General features: G+C 37.2%; 1 protein-coding gene across 1 annotated transcript; it reads right to left on the bottom strand.

Annotated features, from left to right (window-relative positions):
- Positions 1–8,330: 8,330 nt before the first annotated feature.
- Positions 8,331–23,119, bottom strand: LOC121071380 (serpin A3-4-like). The gene is made up of 5 exons (XM_040559617.1): positions 22,694–23,119; positions 20,059–20,704; positions 14,817–15,087; positions 11,083–11,230; positions 8,331–9,895 (listed from the first exon to the last, which is right to left on the bottom strand). The coding sequence occupies exons 2-5, from the start codon at positions 20,690–20,692 to the stop codon at positions 9,707–9,709; spliced, it is 1,242 nt and encodes a 413-aa protein (XP_040415551.1). The 5' UTR covers positions 20,693–20,704; positions 22,694–23,119; the 3' UTR covers positions 8,331–9,706.
- Positions 23,120–23,523: the final 404 nt, after the last annotated feature.

Below are 23,523 nucleotides of genomic sequence, written 5' to 3'. Positions count from 1 at the left end.
ACTGAACTAGATCTTGCTTCTCTAATAATTATTTTTAACAGGAATTAAAGCCCAGAATACTGAAACAACCAATCAAATGTGGTTTATTACTTCTGTTGATTAAGATGATAATCTACCAGTCATGAACTCTACATAACCCAAGTCTATGTTATTGCTGGGTACTTCATGTAGATCAGTGTATATTCCATAGTTCATCTCACACTTTGACTTCTTTACAAGAAATTTAATCACATAATATTTCATGTATTTACCAACATTTTGCAGACAGCTTCTTGCTAGTAAATTTTTTTTGAAGAAATCATTCCAAAGCAAGTTTAAAGAAATCTTAAACAAAGGCTGGTATAAAAGCTTGTTCAACAACAACAGAATCATGCACTTTGTCTAGTGTTTTTGTTATGTTTCTGCATGGTAGGTCAGAAAATTACAGTTCTGACATTAATTTAGCAACAATAATAACTGTTCTGGGATTATGACTCGCAGACAGACAAGTTACTTCCAGTATCAAAAAGTCTTTTTCACTATGGGTCTATTACATCGTAAGTAACACACGGTTTTGTAAATGTAAAGTGCATAGCCCACAAATATTTTGACATAGCAGCAAAGTGAAGGAAACTGAGAGTAGAATTAGGAAGGGAAATGAACATGCATTTCCCCTTCTTTTCCCCTGATAGTTTTGAGTTATACTAGTCTCTGGGAAGGATCAGGCAGTCAAAGTTGTGGGAAAATTAAGACCAAAGATGTATGCATGTTTGGTAAACTATGGTTCTTCTAGCCTAGATAACATATATAATGAAGAAGAAAGACTCAATCTTCACTCAGTGACCATACCATATCCTTAGTACTTCCTGGAGAACTTCCTCCACTGTCCTGCCAGGAAGGCAAAATGGGCATCTGGGGCAAAGGGAAATGGGGACGAAATACAGTCTGTATACAGTGACAAGGCTGTTCACTGGAAAAGCAAAGTTCTGCTCAGAGAGCTTCATTTCATTTGAATTGGTATCACTAATTATTTGTAAGAACTATGTAGACAGCAGGGACTAGAATTTAATATATTCATATACTATACCAATGATGATCAATATTTACAGTAATCCTCATTTTTAAGTTACAAGACCAATACTAGTTACAAATTGCCTACTTAAACATAACAGGTGTTTTACATGTGTGGTATACGAGTAACAACTATACCTCCTACTGCTGCTTCAATTATGCAGGTTGGCAGATATGACACAGGAATTACAGACAACAGGAGCCCTCCTGAAAAAAGAGCAGAAGACTAGGCAATATGTTCTAACATTAGAAACCTTTATTTAGACTCCAGGTTATTTCAAAAGATGGCCAGTTTTTCATTATTTCTGCATGTAACAGCTTCACTGTGGAGATTCTTTTCAGACTCGAGAGTTTAGTAACAAACAAATATTAGTAACAAAATAGCCTTCTGAGATTTTCATATTCAAATGATTTCCAAGACAGGGAGAAACAAAAAACAAAACAAAACAACAGCAACAAAAACAGTTGACAAAATAAACATGCTGAAATCATAAATATGCTGAAATCTTACTGAGTATAAGGAGCTCCAGGAACTGTTTCCATTGCCCAAATATTGTTGAGAATACTGGAATGACTTCAGAATGGAATGGACTGCCTGATGTGTGAAGAACTGGTTTGAAAATTTGAGATATGTTGCCAGCTCTGTTGAGCAGCTCAGCTTGGACCTTGGGAACATCACTAACATTGTCTGTTGGACTTCAGTTTTTTTTCATCTGTAAAATAAAAACAGCACATTAGTTTCCTCATTGATATAAGACGAAATACAATGTGAAAATACAATGTTACCCTCAATGGACTTGAGCACCATTTTAGTTCTTTACTACTGAGTTTAATGAAGACAGGTTTATCTTTTAATCTGTTTCAGACCATGGCACCTCCCTTGGTAGCAATGATACATAGTTTGAAAATCTGTGGTCTGCAGGACTACAGCTTCATTTATATAGATTCAAAGTGAAGCTAGAAATGCTCTTGAGTTGCAAATTTCCATAAATATTGCTCTGAACAGAAAGGGGAATATTCTGATGTGCTTAGTACCTGCATCCAAGAGGTGCTAGCTACATTATAGCATGAGAATAGGAGAATAAGCACACATAAATTGCAAGTATTAATAATTTGTATGCATCACACAATACTGCCTGAGCCAATGCTTTTACCAGATATTTTTCTCTTGTGACCAGAAAATGTTAAATGTATATTGCCAGTTCATAAAGCATAAGTATCTTATATGAGAAAATAAAGATGGATATGACTGTTGTGTTCACTAAAAAGTTATTTTTCACCTTCCAGTTTGACACAAAGACCTTGACAGCTGGGATCATTTCACCTGAACCTCTTCATCTACTGCCAGTCTTGTGTAGGTTTTGTGCTTTTAAAATCATATTATTTATCTGTGTTTAGGCATTGGAATCCTCTGCTGACTGTTTAAACAAAGAATGAAAGGACTGCCACCCTCTGCTGATAGCTATATGCAGACAGGAAGCTAAGTTTATATGAACTGAATCAGTGGCAGAGCTGGGTAGGGAAGCAGAAATTTCAAAGTCCCAGCCCAATGCTGTAACCACTGGCCCATCCTTCTTTCTTAATAATGTTCTTGCGTTAAAGAAAGAAAGAAATTAATCAATTAATTATGGGTTTCAAACAGTAATATAGTACTTAAAATTGTAATAAATGTGTGTCTATACAACATGAAAATATAGTTAACAAGAACCATCCCAATGAGTAATTCAAGGCTTAAGCAACTTAAATTAGTTTGAAAGCCTTCATTAAAAAGTTCTTCTTCATCTTCCCATTTGTTCTACTGACCCTACTATCTGGGACCATCTCAGCTGAACTGCTTCCTATACCTCCTCTGTACCTCTGAGCAATACCAAATCAAGTGCCTACGTTTAGCCATGCAGCTGATCAAGTATGGCTGATCAAAGTAGATTGAAGTAAACTGTAATGACATTATTGTGTGACTCAGAAGCACAGCTGCCTAAGCACATAATATGGATTTTGGCTAAAGTTCAAAGAAAGGTCCCAGAAAGTGGTCTTGCAAACCACGGAGGCAATTTGCCTTGCTTATTACTCCCTGTCAGTCTCTCTATTCATACGTAACAGCTTAGTTGGAAATACAGGGACAAAACCAAGAGTCTACCAAGTAACAAACACAGAAAGTAAACAGGTCTCAATTTTATTTTGAATAGATACAGCATAGATTAAGCTTTGTTCTGATTGCTACTTTCAACTATGTAGGAAGAAGGCAGGCCAACACCACATGGCTTATAAAAAAGTCCTACTCCAGGTCTATGCACAAACAGGTAACAAGAGCCATTTTTTCATGAATTGAACCATTACACAAGCATCTCAGATTGGTTAATTGTAAAAGAAAACTCATTGAATTGTGACTACTCCGGTACAGATACCAAATTTCCCTACAAAAAACTAGTCAATACCTTATCTGGTGTTGGTTCTTACATATAGATATCTGTTCTGACGTTCTTTTTCCGCCTTTCTCACATCATCCAGAGTCACTCTCATCAGCAAACCACTCTCATCTCCTTGGCACACCAGGCCTCTCTTCTCCATTCCCTCCAACACCTTAAACAGAAATGGTGAATAGAGCCAGCTGAAGAATCAAAACAGGAAGCATTCCCAAAGGAATCACAGCAAGATCTTTCATCAAAAGCAAACCTTTGGGGACCAGGAAAAGCCCAGAATGATTTTCACCAAAAACAAACAAACAAACAAACAAACAAGTATCATCTTCCACAGAGAAACAGAGCATTACAGCAGTCTTAGCGCTGGTGTAAGCAAGAATGGGGCCCAGCCATAAAGAGCAAAAAGGTTAATCAGGTCACAAGAACTAGGCGACAATGTCCTGCTCTCAGGTTCATTGATCAGGCAGTGAGAGTTTTGCCTTGATTTTTTTTTTTTTTTCCTGGATGATGCAATTCTTTTAAATTAATGCCTTTGGTTGAGCTTCGGTGGGTGGGGATTATGAAAACCAGTTTGAACTGGTCTCCAGCCTTTGTGAATGCTCCAGCTCTCCTACTAATGATGATTGAATTAATCTCTTAACAAACACATTTGTTTTTCTAATTCGCCTCCACACTCATAATTACTATAACTTCAAACCCAACACCCAAATATTACAGCATAGATGACATTTGGCATCCCTTGCTCTTCAGAGATCTCTGAACTATTGAGATTCTTGCTGAGGTAACTTGTGAAGCACAACAGGTAGGATCTGCTTACCAGAAACTGAATCCTGGAAGCCAGGAATAAACCTTAGAGGATTCGCTGTCTCCAAAGGAGACAAATTTTACTGGCATGTTCTAAACACACTTCCCTTCATAGTTTACTATAAAGGCAGTTATTTCTACTATTAATCTATGCGTGCACAGTGCAAAGTCAAAGCTAACAAGTCCATCAGTCCTGGGGATACTGGTCCCTCCTTGTTTATGGTAGTAGGCTTATAACTGAGGTACAAATTTATGATCTTAAAATTACTCACTGAATACAAAATGTGTCACAAACTTCAACTTCTTCTGCATCTGAGATACTTTAAGGGATTATGCAAGCACACAGAGTCTTCAGTGTGCCTGTAGCCCTTATTGCCCACTATAGTTCCTTTAATAGTCCTTTCTCAGAAAAAACTTGGAAGTTGTCTGAGGGAGCAATGCAACGTTTATTTAAGAAAGCAGACTCGGAGAAGTCAGAACATTTTCAGGAATGTGTTGGCTTTGTCAGCATTTTCAAACAGAGATTATGAAAATGTTCCTCACCGACTTATTTGGTAAGATGTTACCGAGTAAAAAACCTTTCTACCATTTATCAAAAAAATGGAAGAAGACAGTTTCAAAACAATTTTTAGGAGAACTGTTGGGACTTCAAATTTTTGCCCCATCTTTGGAAAAATTAACATCTTGGAATTTCTCTTGGGCTAGAAACATTGTTTATTAGAAATAAATATAATACAAACATGGTACTATGATCATTATCCATACACTGCTGTAGAAAAAAAAACTGACTGGAGAGACAGCCATTGTTCTTAGTACAGTTTAGATCAAGAATTTATTTCAAGTCAGGATTGAAAATCTTCTGCAACAGTTGTAGTGGACCTGAACAATGAGGAAGACATCATTTTGGCACTCAACATTTTATTTTCATTTGCCTTTTTAAAATGACTTAAATGTAGATTTGTCATATACTGTAAAAACAAGGGTGTAGAGGGAAAAGTTTAGAACTAGGACATTGACAGTTAATTCACATTTAAAAAATAATTTTTAAACAAGGAAATTTGGTGTGAATCTGAGGGGGCAGGCTGGTAATGAAATCTTCCCATAAAAAAAAATAATTTTTGATAAATAAATAAAAGAATTAAACCCAGAAACATTAAGAGATGTGATGGACTGGTTAGACTCTCTTTGTGAGCATACACTGGTAAATAGCAAGGCCATCATTCATGGGATTGTAAGGAGCCAATGGTTGTAAAAAGACAAAAATAACAAAACAACATACAAATGAAAGTTCACCTACTTCAATTATTCAACAAAAGTGATGAAAAGACCCATGTAAACTACCAAAAATTCTGCAGTCATGTAAGTCAGCTTTGATTTTTATTTCCTACTGAATCACTGATCTGATTAGAAGTGTTGCTGTTGTCTTGGACACCCTCAGGCACAGCAAAAGGAAATAAACACTTAGTCTTGGCTCTGAGTTGAGTACATACACACAATATGTGGCAATGCCTAACTTAAGAGACCACCATGCCATATAAAACAGGGGCTTATTTCCTCGTATTCTTTCTTTCTATTTATTGACAGCCATTTTCCACTGCCATTGTATCAGTCAGTCACTTAGTACAGTGAGGTCCTTACACACAGTTCATTTTTTAAAACCCATGAACAAGGTGAGACTATCAGAAAAATATATGACCTCACAATACAGTACATTCCCAAATCATCTGAATTCTCTGAAGGACACATGCCTGAATTTATTGCTTATAAACCCATCTAAACGGTTTCCCTCTTCTGCTAGTTTGTGTGTTTTTTAAAGATCCTTCATGGAAGATTTCTTGTCTTTGTTGTTGTTGTTGTTGTTGTTGCTTGTTTGTTTTTTCTCTGTGTTATATATGAATCAAATTTTAATCCTCTCACACACTCCACAGCACTTTCAAGGAATTCTTCAGCAAAGCCATATTAGTTCTTGAATATTTTGTCATGTGTATCCATATGACTAAAAATTCTACAGTTTCCAAAATTCCAAGGTTGGACTAAGTGATTTTCAATTCATTGCATGATTACTTGCATCTTTTTTTTTTTAGTTGTGTCACATTTGTAACTTCTTATTACTCTAATACAGTGACCAGTCTAAGTGATGCATCAGAGTGAAAGGTTTAACATTTTTCTTCTTGCGACAGCTCAGAGCTCTTGCTTGAATACTAAACAGCCCTGATGCTTTGTTGTTTCTTGATCTTTTTTTTTTTTTTTCCTAAAATCTCTTCTACTGTTACTTCAACTTGAAATAGTTTCTCAGGCTCAACCACTGCAAAAGAAGTACTTGTGCAATGGATTGAGCTTTTCCACTATGCTGTGGAATGCTTTTTTCAGCATTACTCCCCTTGAGCACTCCTTTTACACTTTGAACATCAGTTGACCCCTCAGGCTCTCTGGCAGGTTTCTGATGTCTTTGAAAATGAATGTATTATTTAGCTCCTATGGCAGCTAATAAACTTATGCAGTTTATTTTTTTCTCAAAGTAGTCTTTGTCCTGTCTTACTGCAGCTTTCTATTTAATGATTTGGTATTCCATTTTCTGAAGTTTTTCTTCATAATTCTCATTTACTTTGTCATGTGAACATGCCAAAATTTTCTTCCTTTTTTTTTTTTTTTTTTCCCCTTTTTTTGCCATTCATTTTTAAGCCAGATTTTTTGGATGTACATCCATTCCTACTACACATTTTTAAGGAAAGAAAGATGGAAGATCTGGTTATGTCATAACACTGTGACCTGGTCTGCAGTGTCTGTAGATAAATATAGAATCACAGAATGGTTTGGGTTGGAAGGGACCTTAAGGACCATCTAGTTCCAACTCCCCTGCCATGGGCAGGGACACATTCCACTAGACCAGGCTGCTCAAAGCCCCATTCAACCTGTCCTGAACACTTCCAGGGATGGGCAACCTCTTCTAGTGTCTCACCACCCTCGTAGTGAAGAATTTCTTCAAATATCCAATCTAAATCTATCCTTTTTCAGTTTAAAACCATTACTTCTTGTCTTATCACTACACTCCCTAACAAAGAGTACCTATTCTGCTTCCTTGTAGGCAGTTTCCTTGTTTAGGAACTGAAAGGCTGCAATGAGGTCTCCCCAGAGCCTTCTCTTCTTTGTATTCTATATTAGAATATAAATATTATGAGATTAGAGTACAAAATTAGAATATTTTACATTAGAATACAAATTTCTGAATTAGAATATTTTATATTAGAATACAAAGGTCTGCAAGAACCTGTAGAAAAATGTCCTCTGTTAAGGTTTGCTGTAGATGCAGTGATGTAGTCAAAGACAAATGAAAACAAGTTGATTATATCTAACTTTTAATTTGTGAGATAATGAGCTTATTCTTCCTTATTGCCCAATTTAAATGTCACACAGATGAGTTTTTCTTCTCTGTTGTATACCTGTGATATTATTTGAAAATAAGTTCCTTTACAAAAAGCTCGTAGATTCTACGTATTTCTTTCATTTTTCTGTCATAATCTATTAAAGAAAAAAAAAAAGAGTATGATCTAGGTGGCTGACTGAATATCACTCTATCACTCAGTATAGAATTTAGGAGCAAACATTTTGTTTATGGAATAAAGTAGCTGAAGGAAGAAGAACTGCACCAAAAAACACATGTCAAGACTGGTAACATAACAATCAGACAGAGTCAAGTGAGACCTTTCCAGAACAGAGATGACGAGGGACACATATGAATCTATACATTAAATAAAGTAGAAGCAATATGTTGTGTATAGCGTTTCAAATAAACACTGATGTGTCAAAGAAATGCCCAGCCTTCCCAGTAACTGCTCCTCCTAACAGAAATAACCTGCTATGTGCTGAATGAGATTTAGTGCTCAGGCCAAAGAGAGAGCGCTTTCTGAAGTTTGTTACTGGCATTATCATGCTGAGCAATATATGCTGGCATATGAGCAATATATAAATGTTTGTTGATACTGGTGAAAAAAAATGCTGGAACCGTGCTTCTTAATTCTTAACTCTGAATTACAGAAAAAAAATAGCAAAATTAGAAACTTTTAATGTCATATTTATTCATTGTTGTTCTTCTACCATAGTACATTTGACTGTGTATTTCAAGACTGTACAAAGACTGTTGTTAATGCTTAACACCCATTAACAGACTAACCCATTTTAGTCAATAATTTACCCCTCCTGCAACCAGAAATCAGATATATACCTTGAACATGAGCACAGAAATAAAATACTGATAGATGTTCTGAAACAAGAAGTAAAAATAGATAGGAAAGTAAACTTAAGAAAAAATAAATAAGCATGTGCATTATGAACGTGGCTTTTGGTATTGTGTATCCTAATAGTGAAAACAGATCCTATAATATTGCTGCTATACTAACTATGAAGTAGAGGATAAATAGAATACCAATGTTGTGTTACTGGACAGTCCGGGAACAGAAGGGGTTATATCAAGACATGGTAAAAGTCACCAATGGGGTATAAGGTGCTACTGGTAGGGTGCTCAGTCCTACAAACAATACTGCAATGGTGCTTACTACCATGGGTAATCTCCCAGGGCCAGATGGTAATGCTACAGGCACTGGCACCACAAGGAGATGGCTTATGTTTCCTCTAGTAGCTGGTTTAGGTGAAGGCACAGGCCAGAAGATACTCTGGCTGCTCTAAGCTGTATATCAGATTTACAAAGGTCTGATCCAGGAAGCTGTAGAGATTTGATCTATGTCTTCTTTTCTTAGACCCAATTCTGACACATCTGCTCTGGGATGAGTTTGGATTGGGAACTCTTACAGAAACAGTGGATAGACAAGTATATATCTGCAAGGGAAAAACACATCTTCTCTGTGACCCCCTTTGCAGCAGCTTAGATGCCAGAACAGCTGAAAGGCAAGGAGGTAACAGACTCACTGAACAATGGTATTATGCAAGGTAGTAAGCACTATGTATGTTAAAATCTATTCTAAATTTGAACTTCATGTTGGTAGGAAAATGGGGACAAGTAGTAAAGTGCAATAACTTGTACCCATTTGTCAGTCAATGAAAAAAAAAAAAAAAAAAAAGTGGTGAGAAGGCAGCCATGAGGGAAGAAGCAGGCTTACACAATCCTCTCCACCCACATGCTCATATGCTCCTCATCTTCCCTGCTAGAAAATGTATATATGCTGTCGGTATTACACAGGCCTACTTTGTTCCAGATCTAATGACAGTTTTGCCTGAATGTAACCTTCTTTAAAAAAAAAAAAAAAAGGCCCAAACAAACATGCAACTATGACAAATTGTTGAAGTGTCTCATCTACAAAAAAACAGTGAATAACATAGTTAAGAGGTGGAGAGCCCTCTGTAGCCATGCTATGCTCATCAGGTGAAACGTTGGATTTAACAGTGTTGATAACTGCGTACCTAATATGTACATCAACTTAATCTTTTTTCAGAGGGTTCACAATTTTTCCCATGAAAAGTATATTGTTCTCCAAAGTTATGACCATTAGGAAGGGCCTGTTCAATTTAATAGTAACTGGAACAGACATAGGCACAATTTCCATGCCTGTGGCAGCTGCTGCTTCGGTGCCAGTCTCATCCACCTTCACCACAGCCTGATGTATAGCCTGTGAAGAAACAGACATGTTACAAGTCAATGGGGTACAAAACTAGTTACCTAAACAAGAACTTGAGCTAAAAGTCTGTGAAGATGTTAGTAAGAAATTATTATTAGAAAGCATGGTTTTCTTAGCTCTAGAGAGAAAAAGCTCAACTCTGAGGTAAGAACATCTCTCTGCTCACAAAAACTTTTGCTTTGTTTCTTTTCCCATTTCCTGTTGTCTCTAATGCAGATCCTTGGAGCTAGAATAAAACTTAAAAGAGAGCAAAATCACATTTAATTGTCTTTGACAAGTTTGTATAGTTGAAGAATTAACATGCAGTATAACACAATGAATAGCACCCTGAAATTATTTTTTTTCCATGTTCCTTAATGCCTTTGAAAAAAAAAAGGGAATAAAAGAGGGGGCTGGAAATGGAAGACAATGAATTAGGATCTCTGAATGTCTTGATTTTGCAAATTGAAACTTAAAGAGGAATGTCTTGATTTTGCAAATTGAAACTTATGGAGAAATGTTTAAGTTTTAGTTTCCAAAATCAAGGCATTCACAAATCCTAATTCATTGACTTCCACCTGCAATTTGTTGTTTTACTCATATTAGACAATGAAATTGGCACTGCCTGTTAGCACTGATTGTCAACTTTAAACTGTCTGTATCTTGAAGTATAACTTATCTGTAGCTTTTGCCTGAGACTGACACTAATGGAACTCATTGCTCAAAGGCTTGAAGCCAACTGTTTTCAGGAACTGCATTTTCCTTTCTCCCAAAATGTTTAAAAGCAAGCATTGTTTTTCCTCTCCCCTTCCTACCATAAAACACAAGAAATGATACATCCTACAGTCCCTTTTTACCCACAGACAGGCAAAAGAAGGTAGACATAGAACCGTAACAACACACTGCATGAGGGCACCAAGATGTGGGGAGATGATAACTTGGTCTTGTCTGTTTTATAAGGCGGTACCAGCAGAAGAAAAATGACTCCTGGATTAAAAAGTTATGGACTTGTTACCTGCTCCATTGCAATGTGAATGACAGCCCAAGTAACACGGGTGAAATACTCCGTATGTCAAATTCTGCCTTTTCATGTGAAGTGAATCCTTCTTATGTGAGTTTTGCATCATGAGTGTTTAAAAAGAAAGTGATGTGAGCATCAGTAACCATGGGCCCATAAAACAAAAAGCAGTATGACTTACCTGGGAAATTCTGTGCTGGGGCTGTCCAGTGATCCCAGAGAGATCAGCCTTATCAGTGAATACATCCATGATGCCCATTCTATATAGCATATTTTTTAGGTTATACCTCCCATAAAGAGTGAATTTCGGAAGATAAAAATTTGCTGAGCTGCCAGAAAAGAAGCACAAGAATATGATGAAGCTTTTGGTCAGATATCTCAGTTTAACAGAGTCCTGAGACACAACTCATTTTGCTTGCAGGCTTTCTCTAGCCTAGGTGGGAGATTATAGAACCATAGAATGGTTTGGGTTGGAAGGGATCTTAAAGATTACCTAGTTCCAACCCCCCTGCTATAGGCAAGGACACCTCCCACCAGATCAAGTTGCCCAAAGCCCAATCCAACCTGATGATGAACATCTAGGTATGGGGCATCCACAACTTCTCTAGACAACATGTTCCACCCTTATAGTAAACAATTTCTTCTTAATATATAATCCAAATCTACCCTCTTTTAGTTTAAATCCATTCCCTCTTGTCCTACCACTACATGCCCTGACAAAAGCTTACCCCCCTCCACCCCCCAGCTTTCCTGTAGCCCCCTTTAGGTACTGGAAGGCCACTTCCATAAGGTCTCCCTGGAGCCCTCTCTTCTCTCCAGGGCTGAACAACCCCAACTCCCTCAGCTTGTCTTCATAGATGAGGTGCTCCAGACCCTTGATCATCTTTGTGGCTCTCCTCTAGATTCATTCTAATACTTCTATGTCCTTCTTGTGCTGGGTGCCCCAGAGCTGAATGCCGCACTCCAGGTGGGGCACATGAGCACAGAGTAGAGGGGGAGAATCACCTCTCTTGACACGCTGGCCATGCTACTTTTGATGCAGCCTATGATATGGTTGGCTTTCTGTGCAGGTGCACATTGCTGGCTCATGTCAAGCTTCTCATCAACCAACACCCCCAGGTCCTTCTCCACAGGGCTGCTCAATCCACTTATCATCCAGCCTGTATTCATGTTTGGGATTGCCTTGACCCAGGTGCAGGGCCTGGCATTTGACCATATTGAACATCATGAGGTCATGAGTGCCATTAATTAGGGGAGAAGAAAAGGTTTATAACAATGTTGCAAGACTAGTTGAGAGGCTAAGGTCTCTAGTCTGCAGAGTGAGCCAACACAACCGTACATATGTACCTCTTTAATATTCTTCATCTGACATTTTCAAAAGTTAGTGATGCATTGTGCATTCTGCTGGAAAGATCTTAAACATGCCCCATTACTGGAGGATGCAGAGGTTTCACCTTGTGAAAAAGATATTCTTTCAGGTGTTCCAGGCTGGACACAGAAAATCCAGCACATCCAAGTTCACTGATCACTTTTGAAAGAAACGTTGGCCTTGTAAGTTTATCATATAAAATCAAGGACAGAGAAGATACAGCAGAGGACAATATGTGGCTGTGATTGTACAGATGACAAAATAACAAACAAAAGCACTTTGACAGAGTCCAGCTACTAAATAGATAATTATTTATCTGTGTCAAGTCTGCTCTCTGAGTTACTCAATGCTATTTTATTTTATTTTGGAAAGTGACTAGTTTGATGCTTTCAATAAATTAATAAGAACCCCATATTTCTGACTAATTTCTTCCTTGATCTTTCAGTAAGGATCTAACAATTTATTTTCTAGGGTTAAAAGGAACATCTACAGCTAGAAGCAGCACTTGAGTTAAAGACAGTGATGACAATGTTGATTGTAGGTACTGTTTTCTGGTCAGAAACCAGGAAAACTGTCCAGGATTCCAGGGCAAGGAGAATGTGGAGCAGTTAATGAAATTTGCCAAAGAGCAAGTCATCCAGTGGGCAGGTGGAAAGTGAAGGGCTCATACTTTCACAGCACAGCATCTCCATAAATCTAATGCAAAGTCTGGCTGGTAGTCAAAAATTAGAGTGCTAGTGGATTGATAACGGCTTGCTGATCTCTTCTGCTTAATTTGTGATGGCACTGATTGCTGTCTCAAGTGAGGACGCAACAATCATTGCATCATCTGTCTATCTATTACATAAAGACACTCATTTAAAAGCCCCCACTTGCTTTCATCATGCAGGAAAGGGAAAGCTGTAGGCATATAGCAACAATGTGACTGGACAGGAAGCACCGGGATATACTTTCCAGAAGAGAAAGGGATATTTTCTCCACAGTTCAACCATTAAATAGATCTAAGCTGTCTGTACTCAGCTGTGTCAATACCTTGGCACATTTGGAACTCAACAATAATGAACAATGCTCCTCACAATACTTCTGCGAATTGTGTCAACGTCAGTTTGCAGGTAGAGAAACAGGGACAAAAATAACTTGCCACAAACTGTTACATCATTCCACATCCTACCATCAAACCCATTTATTGAGACATCCCATAGACTCCAAAGGATAGAAAAAATGCCATCAGTTGCTTTGAAAACTACAGGAAAAAGGAGAATTCTGTCTCAGTCTGCGGGTGAAAGCTATCATGATAAAAAATGGGGACCTGTGTGAAAGAAGCTCAAGGTCTTTGGTAGAGTTGCCTTTTTTATAATATAAGTTGTGCGCCTATTCATCTATTTCAGTTGGGGGGGGGGGGAAGGACTGGGAGAGGAAACATAAAAACTCTCATTTGTATTTAGCAAATTTTTTGCTAGTTTTAAAAGCAAATTGTGTTTCTTTGGCAGAAATGAATCATAAGTAACTTGATTCAGCTTCTGATTTGTCCTATAGTGATTTTAGTGACCAACCACATAGCTGTTCCCAGGAAATTAAAAACTGTGAAGCTGCACTGAGAATCACACATTCTTCTTCTGTGTTTTTTTTTTTTGTTTTTTTTTTTTCCTCCCTCTGGAAAATAGTTCAGAATTCTTTGAAAAGTTTTGACTGTGAATCAGGGTAAAGAGCATGACACAGTTTGACATATTAGGATGTCATTTGCAACTTGAAAACTGATAATTTAAAACACCATTTTCAAATGTGAATGTGTGAAGGTCTCTTACATGACATATTCATAAATCTGAGGAACACAGTGGCTTAATTTTGTAAAAGTTTTGCCTACGCTTGTACACATATTTTGTCCTATCAAAGGCTACTTCTACATGTGAAACTAATGAAGCAGGAATCTAAATTTTACATATATATATATATATATATATTTAAAGCATATGAACTTTGTCTTCTACTCTCAAAGTTACCTTGAAACAAATATGTATTAATACAATATCACCTTCCTATGTCTTCAGAGAGCATGAATACATTGGCTCCGCAAAGTCAGATGCTCTATACACTTATCACTTAGTTTTATCCCCACAATGGGCAAATGGAAGGTGCCATTTCAGCATTTAATGTGTGATTACCAAAAAATGTACGGAGAGAAAGGAAGAAAAAGCCAATAAAAAAGCTGAAGGAAAATGGTAGTAGTTGTAAACAGAAGACAGAAGAAGATGACAGGAGAGAAAAAAAAAAGGTAGAAGAGGTATTAAGACAGAAAATTGGGGGCTATAGTTGAAAATAGGAAATAAAATGCAGGATCAGAAAAGTCCCATAGCAGTGAAAGTTTCCACTTCATGCAGTACTAAATTTAAAACCACAGGAGCAGCAGAGAGCCAAATTTCAGCTTTGGTCAGTGGGAATTCTTCCACAGATTAAAATAAAATTAAAAATAATATCCTGATCTGTATCATAGCCCAACTGATGGGCTTCCTTGCCTACTCTCTGACCCAAGAACTGCAGAATTTTACCTTTTTGAGACTAATGTCCTCCATCTTGCCATACGTTCACAAGACAATTTTCTCTCCAGCTTCCTCATTCTTCCTTGATCAGGCAGAACAAAAAATGCTGAAGCACCTCCTTTATAATCCATTTGCACAACTGTGGAAGACAGCTGTTCATCATAGCCATGCTTGAACAGGCCCATTCCAAACATCATTGGGACTTCAACAGCCTTGTTCCCATCCACAAAGAATTTATCCTTTTTAGTGTACTTTGGGTCAAATGGTTTTTCCCATTCAGCTTGAAACATAAGAGACAGAGTTATAGGATATTTTGAGCACATTAAACCATAGGACACATTCATAGAGGTAGAAACTGTTACACCTGGATCACTTGAAAGATAAACCAGTTTGCAACAAGCACTTGGTCTTACTGAATACTCATAATAGTTCAATAGCAAGGAGACTGTGATGTACAAAACCCCCTCATTTCTTTCAGCAGGGTGGAATGTACTTAATTTAAATTTGTCACCAAATATTCTAATATATAAAGGGATGTGTGCACTTTTCCTTCAAAACAACAGTTTTAAGGTGCCTATAAAGCCCTCATATGATGCAGCCTTTAAACAGGAGCTAAGAAGAAAGATTCTCCCTTTTGTTTGTTCCCACCAAAGGGACTTGTGAAGGGAGAAATGAGGGTTAAATTCTCTAGAGAAATAAAGAGATTCAGGTTACTTCCAGAATGAAGGGTTTCATATGGCACTTTACCTGATTGCCATTAAAATCATGAAGAACCTATTCATATGAAACTGCTGGGGTAAAAAATAAAATAAATAAATAAATAAATAAACTAAAAACATTAAATTTCCAAATGCTCTTCACTTAGTCATAGTGAAACAAACTGTCTACATTGAAACTCTAAAGGATTATTATTGGGGAGAAATTTCTGAACTGAATTCTAGATACCCACCTCATCCATTTCAGAGGCTGAGCTAGATATAAAAAAAGGAGGAAGAAGGTTTTTGGTTTTTTATGGTGCTTGTTTGGTTTGTTTGTTTGCTTGCTTTTTGTTTCATTTTTAAAGAAAGAGGCATTTCTCTGTAGTAAATTTTGCTTTGAATAACAAAGGTCACCTTTGATCAAGTTTAGTGAGCAAAAGCAGAATCACAATATTAAATCAAGTGCCATTAAGAAAATCATAAAACAAGATGCTATTATTTTTGATTTGTGTTTGAACAATGATTACTAGGCAGCTTAGTATAAATGAACTTATCACGTGCTGTCTCTACCATCTGTGGAATAGACATGAACAGCACTTATATCCTACTTTGAAAAAGTGAAATGAGATTTAATTAGTGCATGTCTTGGGCTACAAAAATATAAATTGACAACCATCATTACTCTTAAGACAAGACAATTTACTGCTTTCATGTTTCTTCATTAGTAGTGACCACAATAACACAGCTCTGAAGTTATTGGCTGACTTGCTCTGAAAACTTCCCCCCAAAATGAAGACTTCTTTCATCAAATATGTAACAGGCAGGACTTCTGCCTTGATAAGGTTTAAGGAAAAAAAAAAAAAAAAGTATCAAAGAAATGTGCATGACACAAGTCCTGAAACACTCCAACAACCTTTACACAATGCTCAACTTAGGGAAAACACCCACTGATTTCAAAAAGAGCTTTGCTTGATTAAAAACTGGGTAGAATGTTAGAATTTAACACACAGGTTTGAGAGAGATGATATTCAGTAATCCTCTCCTCCTCTTTCATAGGAACTCTCATTCCTTACACTCTCCTCTTTCTTATGAGGTTACCTTCTAGGATGGCACCTTTCTCAAATGCTTTACAGAGTTCAAGTGGAAAAATTAACCTCACTGTATGATACTTTGTGGTGATCAGCTCAACTAGGGAATGATAAGGGACCGGTGTACTGTGGTAGAATAGCATGTCCACTGGCTGAGAACCAGGAAAACGTTTCCAGACTTCTGTCCTTAGGGAAGGACTTCTAAACTAAGTTACATCACAAAAAACAGAGAGGACAGTCACCAGTACTGAGCAAGGAAAGCTGTAATGTATATAGAGAGAACAAGACTCCAAAAGAACATTGATAATATGAAGTTTCTCTGGCTTTTTTCCCCATTGTGTATCAAATTTTCCCTCTTAGAACATTTGAGGTTTTACTAAATCTATTGCTCTGTCTGCAAACATCTTTCAGAGGAAAAAATTGTCTTTTTTTTTTTTTTCCCTAGTTTTGAAAGACGTGACATATGGTACTTAAAAACCTCTCTTGAAAACATTATTTCAGACAAACTAGTAATTATTCAAGAGAATTAAGAAACACTAGTCATCTGGATTCTAAACAGCTTCATTTAATGCTGGCCAAACCTTCAGAGATTAATGCAAGGAACAGGAGCACAGATGAAAAGTAAAAAAATAAAAATCTGATTATGAGTTACTTTGGGGGAAATTGTCATACTGAGGACAGAAATGGAAACACCTAAGTTAATAGTTTTAAAAGAATATAATTCCTAATGCATGCCTTCTCCATTTCAGTTTAAAAGCTTAACAATATTTTTAGCAGATAAATTGCATAATATTATTTTTCTGAGTGTAATTGCTTTGTTTTCAGAATGTGATAAAATGAGTAAGAGAGAGGTTTGAAAGAACTAGAATAGAATTAGAATAGTTCAGTGGGAAAGGACCTGTAAAGATTGTCAAGTCCAATTTTCTGACTACTTCAGGGCTAACCAAAAGTTCAAGCATATTATTGAGTGCATTGTCCAAATGCCCCCTGAACACTTATGGGCATGGGACATCAACCCTCTTTCTAGGAAGCCTGTTCCAGTGTTTGACAACCCTCATGGTACAGAAATTTTTCCTTATATCTAGTCTGAACCTACCCAGGTGCAACTTTGTGCAGTTCCCTCACATTCTGTTGTTGGTAACTAAGATGAAGAGATCAGCCCTTCCTCTTCTCAGGAAGTTGTAAAGAGCAATGAGATCACCTCCGAGCCTCCTCTTCTCCAGATCAAACATCTCAAGTGTCCTCAACCTCTCCCCATACAACCTGTTTTCCGTCCCTTCTACCAGCTTTTTTGTCTTCCTTTGGATGCATTCAAGTACCTTAGCATCCTTTTTATATTGCGGAGCTCAGAACTGCACACAATATTCAAGAAGAGGCAAGACCAGTGCTAAATATGGCAGAATAGTGACCATCTGCTAGCCCCATTCATTACAACACTTTGAGCTCCACCATTGAACCAGTTCATCACCCAGTGTAGCATGAACCTGTTTATCTCACAGTTGGACAATACCTTCAGAAGGATACTGTGAGGGACAGTATCAAAGACCCTACTGAAATACAGGAAGATTACATCCACTGCCTTCCCTTCATCTGCTAAGTGGGTGACCTTATCAAACTACTAAGGCAGGATTTTCCCTTCATGAACCATGGTGACTACGCCTGCTAACAGCTTTGTTCTTTAAATGACTTTCAATAACACTCAGGACAATCCTCTCCATGACTTTTCCAGGCACTGATGTCTATCATTTCCTGGGGCTTCTCTCATGCCCATCTTGTAGAATGGTATAGTGGCCAGTCAGCAGAGACCTCTCCAAACTCCCAAGACCTTTGGTAAATTGTTGAGAGGGGTCCAGCTATAACATCCACTAACTTCTTCAGTGCTCTTTCAGTACACTGGGGTGCACATTAGGCCCCACAAACTTATGAACATTCAGCTGATAGAACATGTCCCTTGCAATTTTGGTGACCACAAACGGAAAGACCACCGGTTATGAAGCCTAAAGTCTACTCGCTTCAAGTCCAGGATGGCAAATCTGCTGACCTTTTTTTCCCATGACACCAAAAATTTTGAACTCAACTATTTCATGATCACCGTGGTCAAGACAGCCACATACCATCACATCTCCCCCAAGGCCTACAGAATCAGCGAATATGATATCAGTGCTATTATCCTGGGTGGGTGGTTGATAGTAGACACCCAAAAAGACATCTGCTTTGCTATCCATCCCTATAAAACCTCACCCAGAAGCTCTCTACCACATTATTCCAACCTAATTTCAGGTTGGAAATTATGAAAAATTTCTTCTCAGAAAGAGTAGTTCATCTTGAAGGTTTTTTTCCAAACTTAATGATTCTATGATTATCCCTAACTACAAGGGCTATACACTCTGATCTCTTTCTTGCGTACAGCGCAACGCCTCCTTCTCGCCTACCCTGCCTATCCCTCCTGAACAGCACTCCATCCCAGCACTCCAACTGTGGGACTCGTCCCAGCAAGTCTCACTAACACCAATGATATCACAGCTCTAGGAGAGGACCAAAGCTTCCAGTTCATTTCCTTTGTTCCTCATACTGCACGCGTTGAGATATAATCATTTCAGATGTGCTCCTAAAAAGAAGACACAGTATCTGTTATTAGATAACTGATTAAGCCTTACAACCTTGCTTCTCTTCTTCTCATTAGAGCAGCAGACTGAAAAGCTCTGGGAAGATCTGTAGACTGTATCTAAGCAGACTGCATAAGTTAATTAAGAAAAACAAGCTTATTATCAGAAAGCTTGTATTTGATACTGGGGGGGAGGGGGGAATCCATTTCTTCACTGGAAAATATTAGGATCTGTAAATCAAAAAAAAAAAAAGATAGGTTGAAGACCTATGCCTTTAGACACATCAGCACTACATCCACACTACTATTGAAGGCATAGTGAAAACAGAACATCAGTGTGAAACTAAAACTATTTTTACACATTTAGCTTTGGATACATAACTATACTTAGTAACTGCAGAAATATTGAGTAAGTGCAAGGCTTTGCTTTTAGGTAACATCTTGTTTTACTTTAACAGTGTTCTTTGAATTTATCTCCGAAGTTGTTAAACCAAAAACCCAAAGTGGAGAAGAAAAATGCCTTACTAGAAGAATAAATCTTACTAGATTGTAAAGGACTACATACCTTACTGCATAGAAATGCCTTCCTGAAAGTACATTTCACTTTTTATCGGGAAAGAAATGTATACATTAAAATATATAAGGAAAATATGCCTTAAATTTTGCTAAAAATTATCATCAGCATTAAGCAGAAAATAATTTCCAGTAGCTTTGTTTATAATTAAGCGTGAATGAGGACCAAAAGGAAAACAAGATATGATTCCCTGTGAGAAAACATATTGCAAAAAAAGGTGATGAAGTCCAAGACTGACCTGAGGAAATAATACATGAAGTAAGAGAATAAGATATGTATATCTTACCGTTAAAATAAATATAACTAATGAGGAGAATTTCAGTAAGTGGATCAAGGTTATTTATGAGGTCCCTGATTTTCCCATTGGTTCTTCCTGCTACATATTCATTGATCTTCATCTGGGCTTGATTAGCCCTCTTGAAGTTCATAGGATAAGCTTCTCCTTCATAGAAGTTTCTGAGATTATTTAAAAATTTATCTTGTGGTTTCAACTGGTCAAGCACAAACAGGACATTTCCCATATTCAGCTGTAATGCCTCATTCTTTCTGTTTACCATTTGCATGAGTTGACGATAACCTTCATGTATTTGGTTTTCAGAAATTTCACGTGGGTTAAAACTAAGGACCCTAAGAATCTGTGTCAGAGTGTCAGATCTGGCACCGAGAGTCAGCATTGCAAAGGCAGTAGAGATGCTCAAGGGAGAAAAGAAAATATTCCCACTGTTTTCACGAGAAGAAATCTCCTTGTAGAAACAGCATGCAAACTGACAAACGCTGTTCCCTACAGTCTGCTGCAGCATATATTGATTTTCTTGGCCTCTTTGATTTTGGTTTCTTACACCTTGGCGATTAGGCTCATAGAGATAACTGTTGGAATGAATCCCAACAATTAAAAGGCACAGGAAAAACAACAGCTTCATGTTTGTATAAATCTGTAAAAGAAGAAAAGAAAAATAACACTTGGCTTACAGATCTTTTTACCTCATGTTTTCCAATAAGTCAGCCCCTTCACTGTACAGAGTTGGCTTAGTACCAGTGATTCCAAGCCATTTGAGTTCAGAGATACCAGCTTTCCATTTCAAGGAAGCAGGCTTTTGAATATTACTCAATCTACTGAACAAATTATGAAAGAATAAAAATTAAAATCAAAGAAAAGTGAAGTAATATGAAAAGCACCCTCATTACGGTTAGGCTACATTTTCTTTGAAACTGTTTTTTTTTTTTTTTTTTTTCTTTTTCTCTCCCCAGAGTTCTGTTTTTAATGTGGTTTTAAGTGATAAAAAAAAACTGTAAGTCAAAAGTACAGGTCTATAGAACAGAGGGTAAGGGAGCCATTCAAGCCTAGTCAGTTAAATTTAGCAAGATGAAAATAAATAAATAAATAAATAAATAAATAGAGTGAAAGAAACACACAGTATTCCTCCATTGTTACAATCAAAATATTACACACATTTTTAGGTAGGCTATGGGTAAACATATAGGCAGGCACCAGAGAGAAAGTAAACGCACTTCTTAATGAGGAAGTGATGAAAATTTACAGTAATTCCATAAAGCTTGAACAAATAAGCACTATTTAAAAACAAGCACCCAAATAAACTTCCATGTAACTAATGAAAGAGAGAAATCTGCTTTGAGCAATTAGTAAATCATCAAGACCATTGAAAGACAATATTGTTTATTAAAAAAGGGAAAATGAGTTAAGTATGCAGAAAAACAAATGGAATCAAGTGTGCCTGCTGCATGCAAAGTTTCAGGTTTGTGATTGAAAATAATCAATGAAACAAAACAAACAAAATAAACACAGGAAACACTTGACCAATCATGCTTTTATCATCACAAATCCAGTGAGAGGTGATTTTAGGATAGAAGGCTGCAATGGCACAATGTGAAGATGAATGAGTGAAATCTAGAGGAACAATACTAAAAGATACCCACAGAACAGGAAAGCCTTTTCCAAAGTAGCAAGAAAATAATCCATTCACATCTGTAGCAATACCTTTAAGTCTAGAAATTAGTATTAATGGTACCATAATTAGTTCAACAACTTTTGTCAACAGACAGAAGAAAGTAAATATGTGGAACATACCTAGAAATCCAGAACATCCTCCTGTAGTATATTGCTTTACCTACATAGTCTTTAATAAAATAAAATACTCCCTACAGTAAAATAAAAGGATTTTGAAATGGAAAACCTAAGCTAGGTTTCCAAATCAGACACCTGTCTGATTTGCAATGTGAAATGATATTTAGACTCTCATGCCTTGTAAAATCATATTGACTTGTTGAATCTTTACCAGCTCCCACCATGACTCTGCATTTGCATTCTCTACTTTCCTATGTCTTGGTTCCCCAAAATTCAGTGAATTCAGAATACGGATCTCTGCTCTTATATATTGAAACTCTTTGAATATCATGGTTATAACAATACTACTATTGCTAGGAAGAGCATCTGTTCCAACCTGAACCCCTTGCCGAACCACCTTCAGAAAGTTTGTTTTTATATCTACATGGTTAAAACTGTACACTGATTTGTTTGTGACCTGCTCCACTGTCACTCTTATTCTAATTCTTTTAGCCTTTCACTTTATCCAATTTTTTTCCTGAGATCTCTAGAATCTTTAGAAAGTAATACTTAAATCCCCACTTCTGCTTCATTTCATGCACCATATTTGTTATTTATCACGCCCTTACTTCATTTAACTCCCTCAAACATTTCAACATGTTTTCCAAAAGAGGATTATGCTATATGAATATGCCCTTACAGAGGACATATCTTTTATATTTAAAAAATAAAGTAATAAAAAAATGCAAAAAGCTTTAAAATGCATTTTGAATAAGAAAATACAATTTATCAACTGATTATTTAGAAACAGTTGTAACAGTTGACAGTAATTCCACAGCAAAAAAAATGCATGACTTACGGTACAGTCAAAAGGGTCTCCTGTTGTGTTCGCCAGGTCTGCACAGGTCCTTGCTCAGTTGTTTATGCTGCTGAACACAAAGCAGGGTATCCTCTAGTAAAGGTTAAGATCATCTAAGGGCTGTGACTCACACATTATAATTTTAGAGATTAGGCAGAGCAAACAACGTTGAAACTAGTTTTACTGGACACCTAACTTTGCTGAATATATGTCTCATGTGACATTTTATTATTCATGAATATCTGATCGCCCTGGTTAGATTCAAACCAATTTTCTTCAAACTGAACCTGCTGCTTGTTAATATCAAACACTCATACACAGCTCAATTGCCAAAATCTATTTTTTTCTATGAACAAGAGAGTCACCAGAAATAGTAATCAGAGTGATAGATCGTGAACACAACTTCCAATGACTATAGCATTTCTGCCACTAAGGCAAGGCAAGAGAACAATCTCTTGTGTGTGTGTGTGTGTGTGTGTGAACTAGCCTGTTTGTCTCCTGCATATCCATGCCTGGGCATGATTGTCTCCAGATGATCTCAGTGATGGTTCTAATAGTTGCAGGGCTTAAAACACTGTTTTGCTACATTAGCAAATGCAGCCATAAATGTACCTCACTATCCACTCCCACATGGAGAAACTGCTAGCAGTGTGAGCTGCTATAGCAGCTCCGGGGCCACTTGCACAGCCATGTGCCCAGGTGAAAAGGAATGCAGCCAGGATGCCATTGTATGCAGGTGATCCCAGTTACAAGTATGGCCTAGGGACAGGGGGTGGAAGCCTGGGAACGTGGGTGTTGAATAGCACAAGCCTTTAGACCAGCTTACTATC

This window comes from Cygnus olor, chromosome 5, assembly GCF_009769625.2.
Source record: "Cygnus olor isolate bCygOlo1 chromosome 5, bCygOlo1.pri.v2, whole genome shotgun sequence".
Classification (NCBI taxonomy): domain Eukaryota; kingdom Metazoa; phylum Chordata; class Aves; order Anseriformes; family Anatidae; genus Cygnus; species Cygnus olor.
This window is presented reverse-complemented; position numbering and strand designations above follow the sequence as displayed.

What these genes read in the sequence shown, in the direction of transcription:
- LOC121071380 (XM_040559617.1), bottom strand. Translation starts at nt 20,692, where the DNA reads ATGAAGCTGTTGTTTTTCCTGTGCCTTTTAATTGTTGGGATTCATTCC. An exon ending in AGGACATTAGTCTCAAAAAG is followed by an intron (nt 11,231 to 14,816) that starts GTAAAATTCTGC and finishes CTTTTCTGGCAG; the next exon opens with CTCAGCAAATTTTTATCTTC. An exon ending in CCCAGCACAGAATTTCCCAG is followed by an intron (nt 9,896 to 11,082) that starts GTAAGTCATACT and finishes GTTTCTTCACAG; the next exon opens with GCTATACATCAGGCTGTGGT.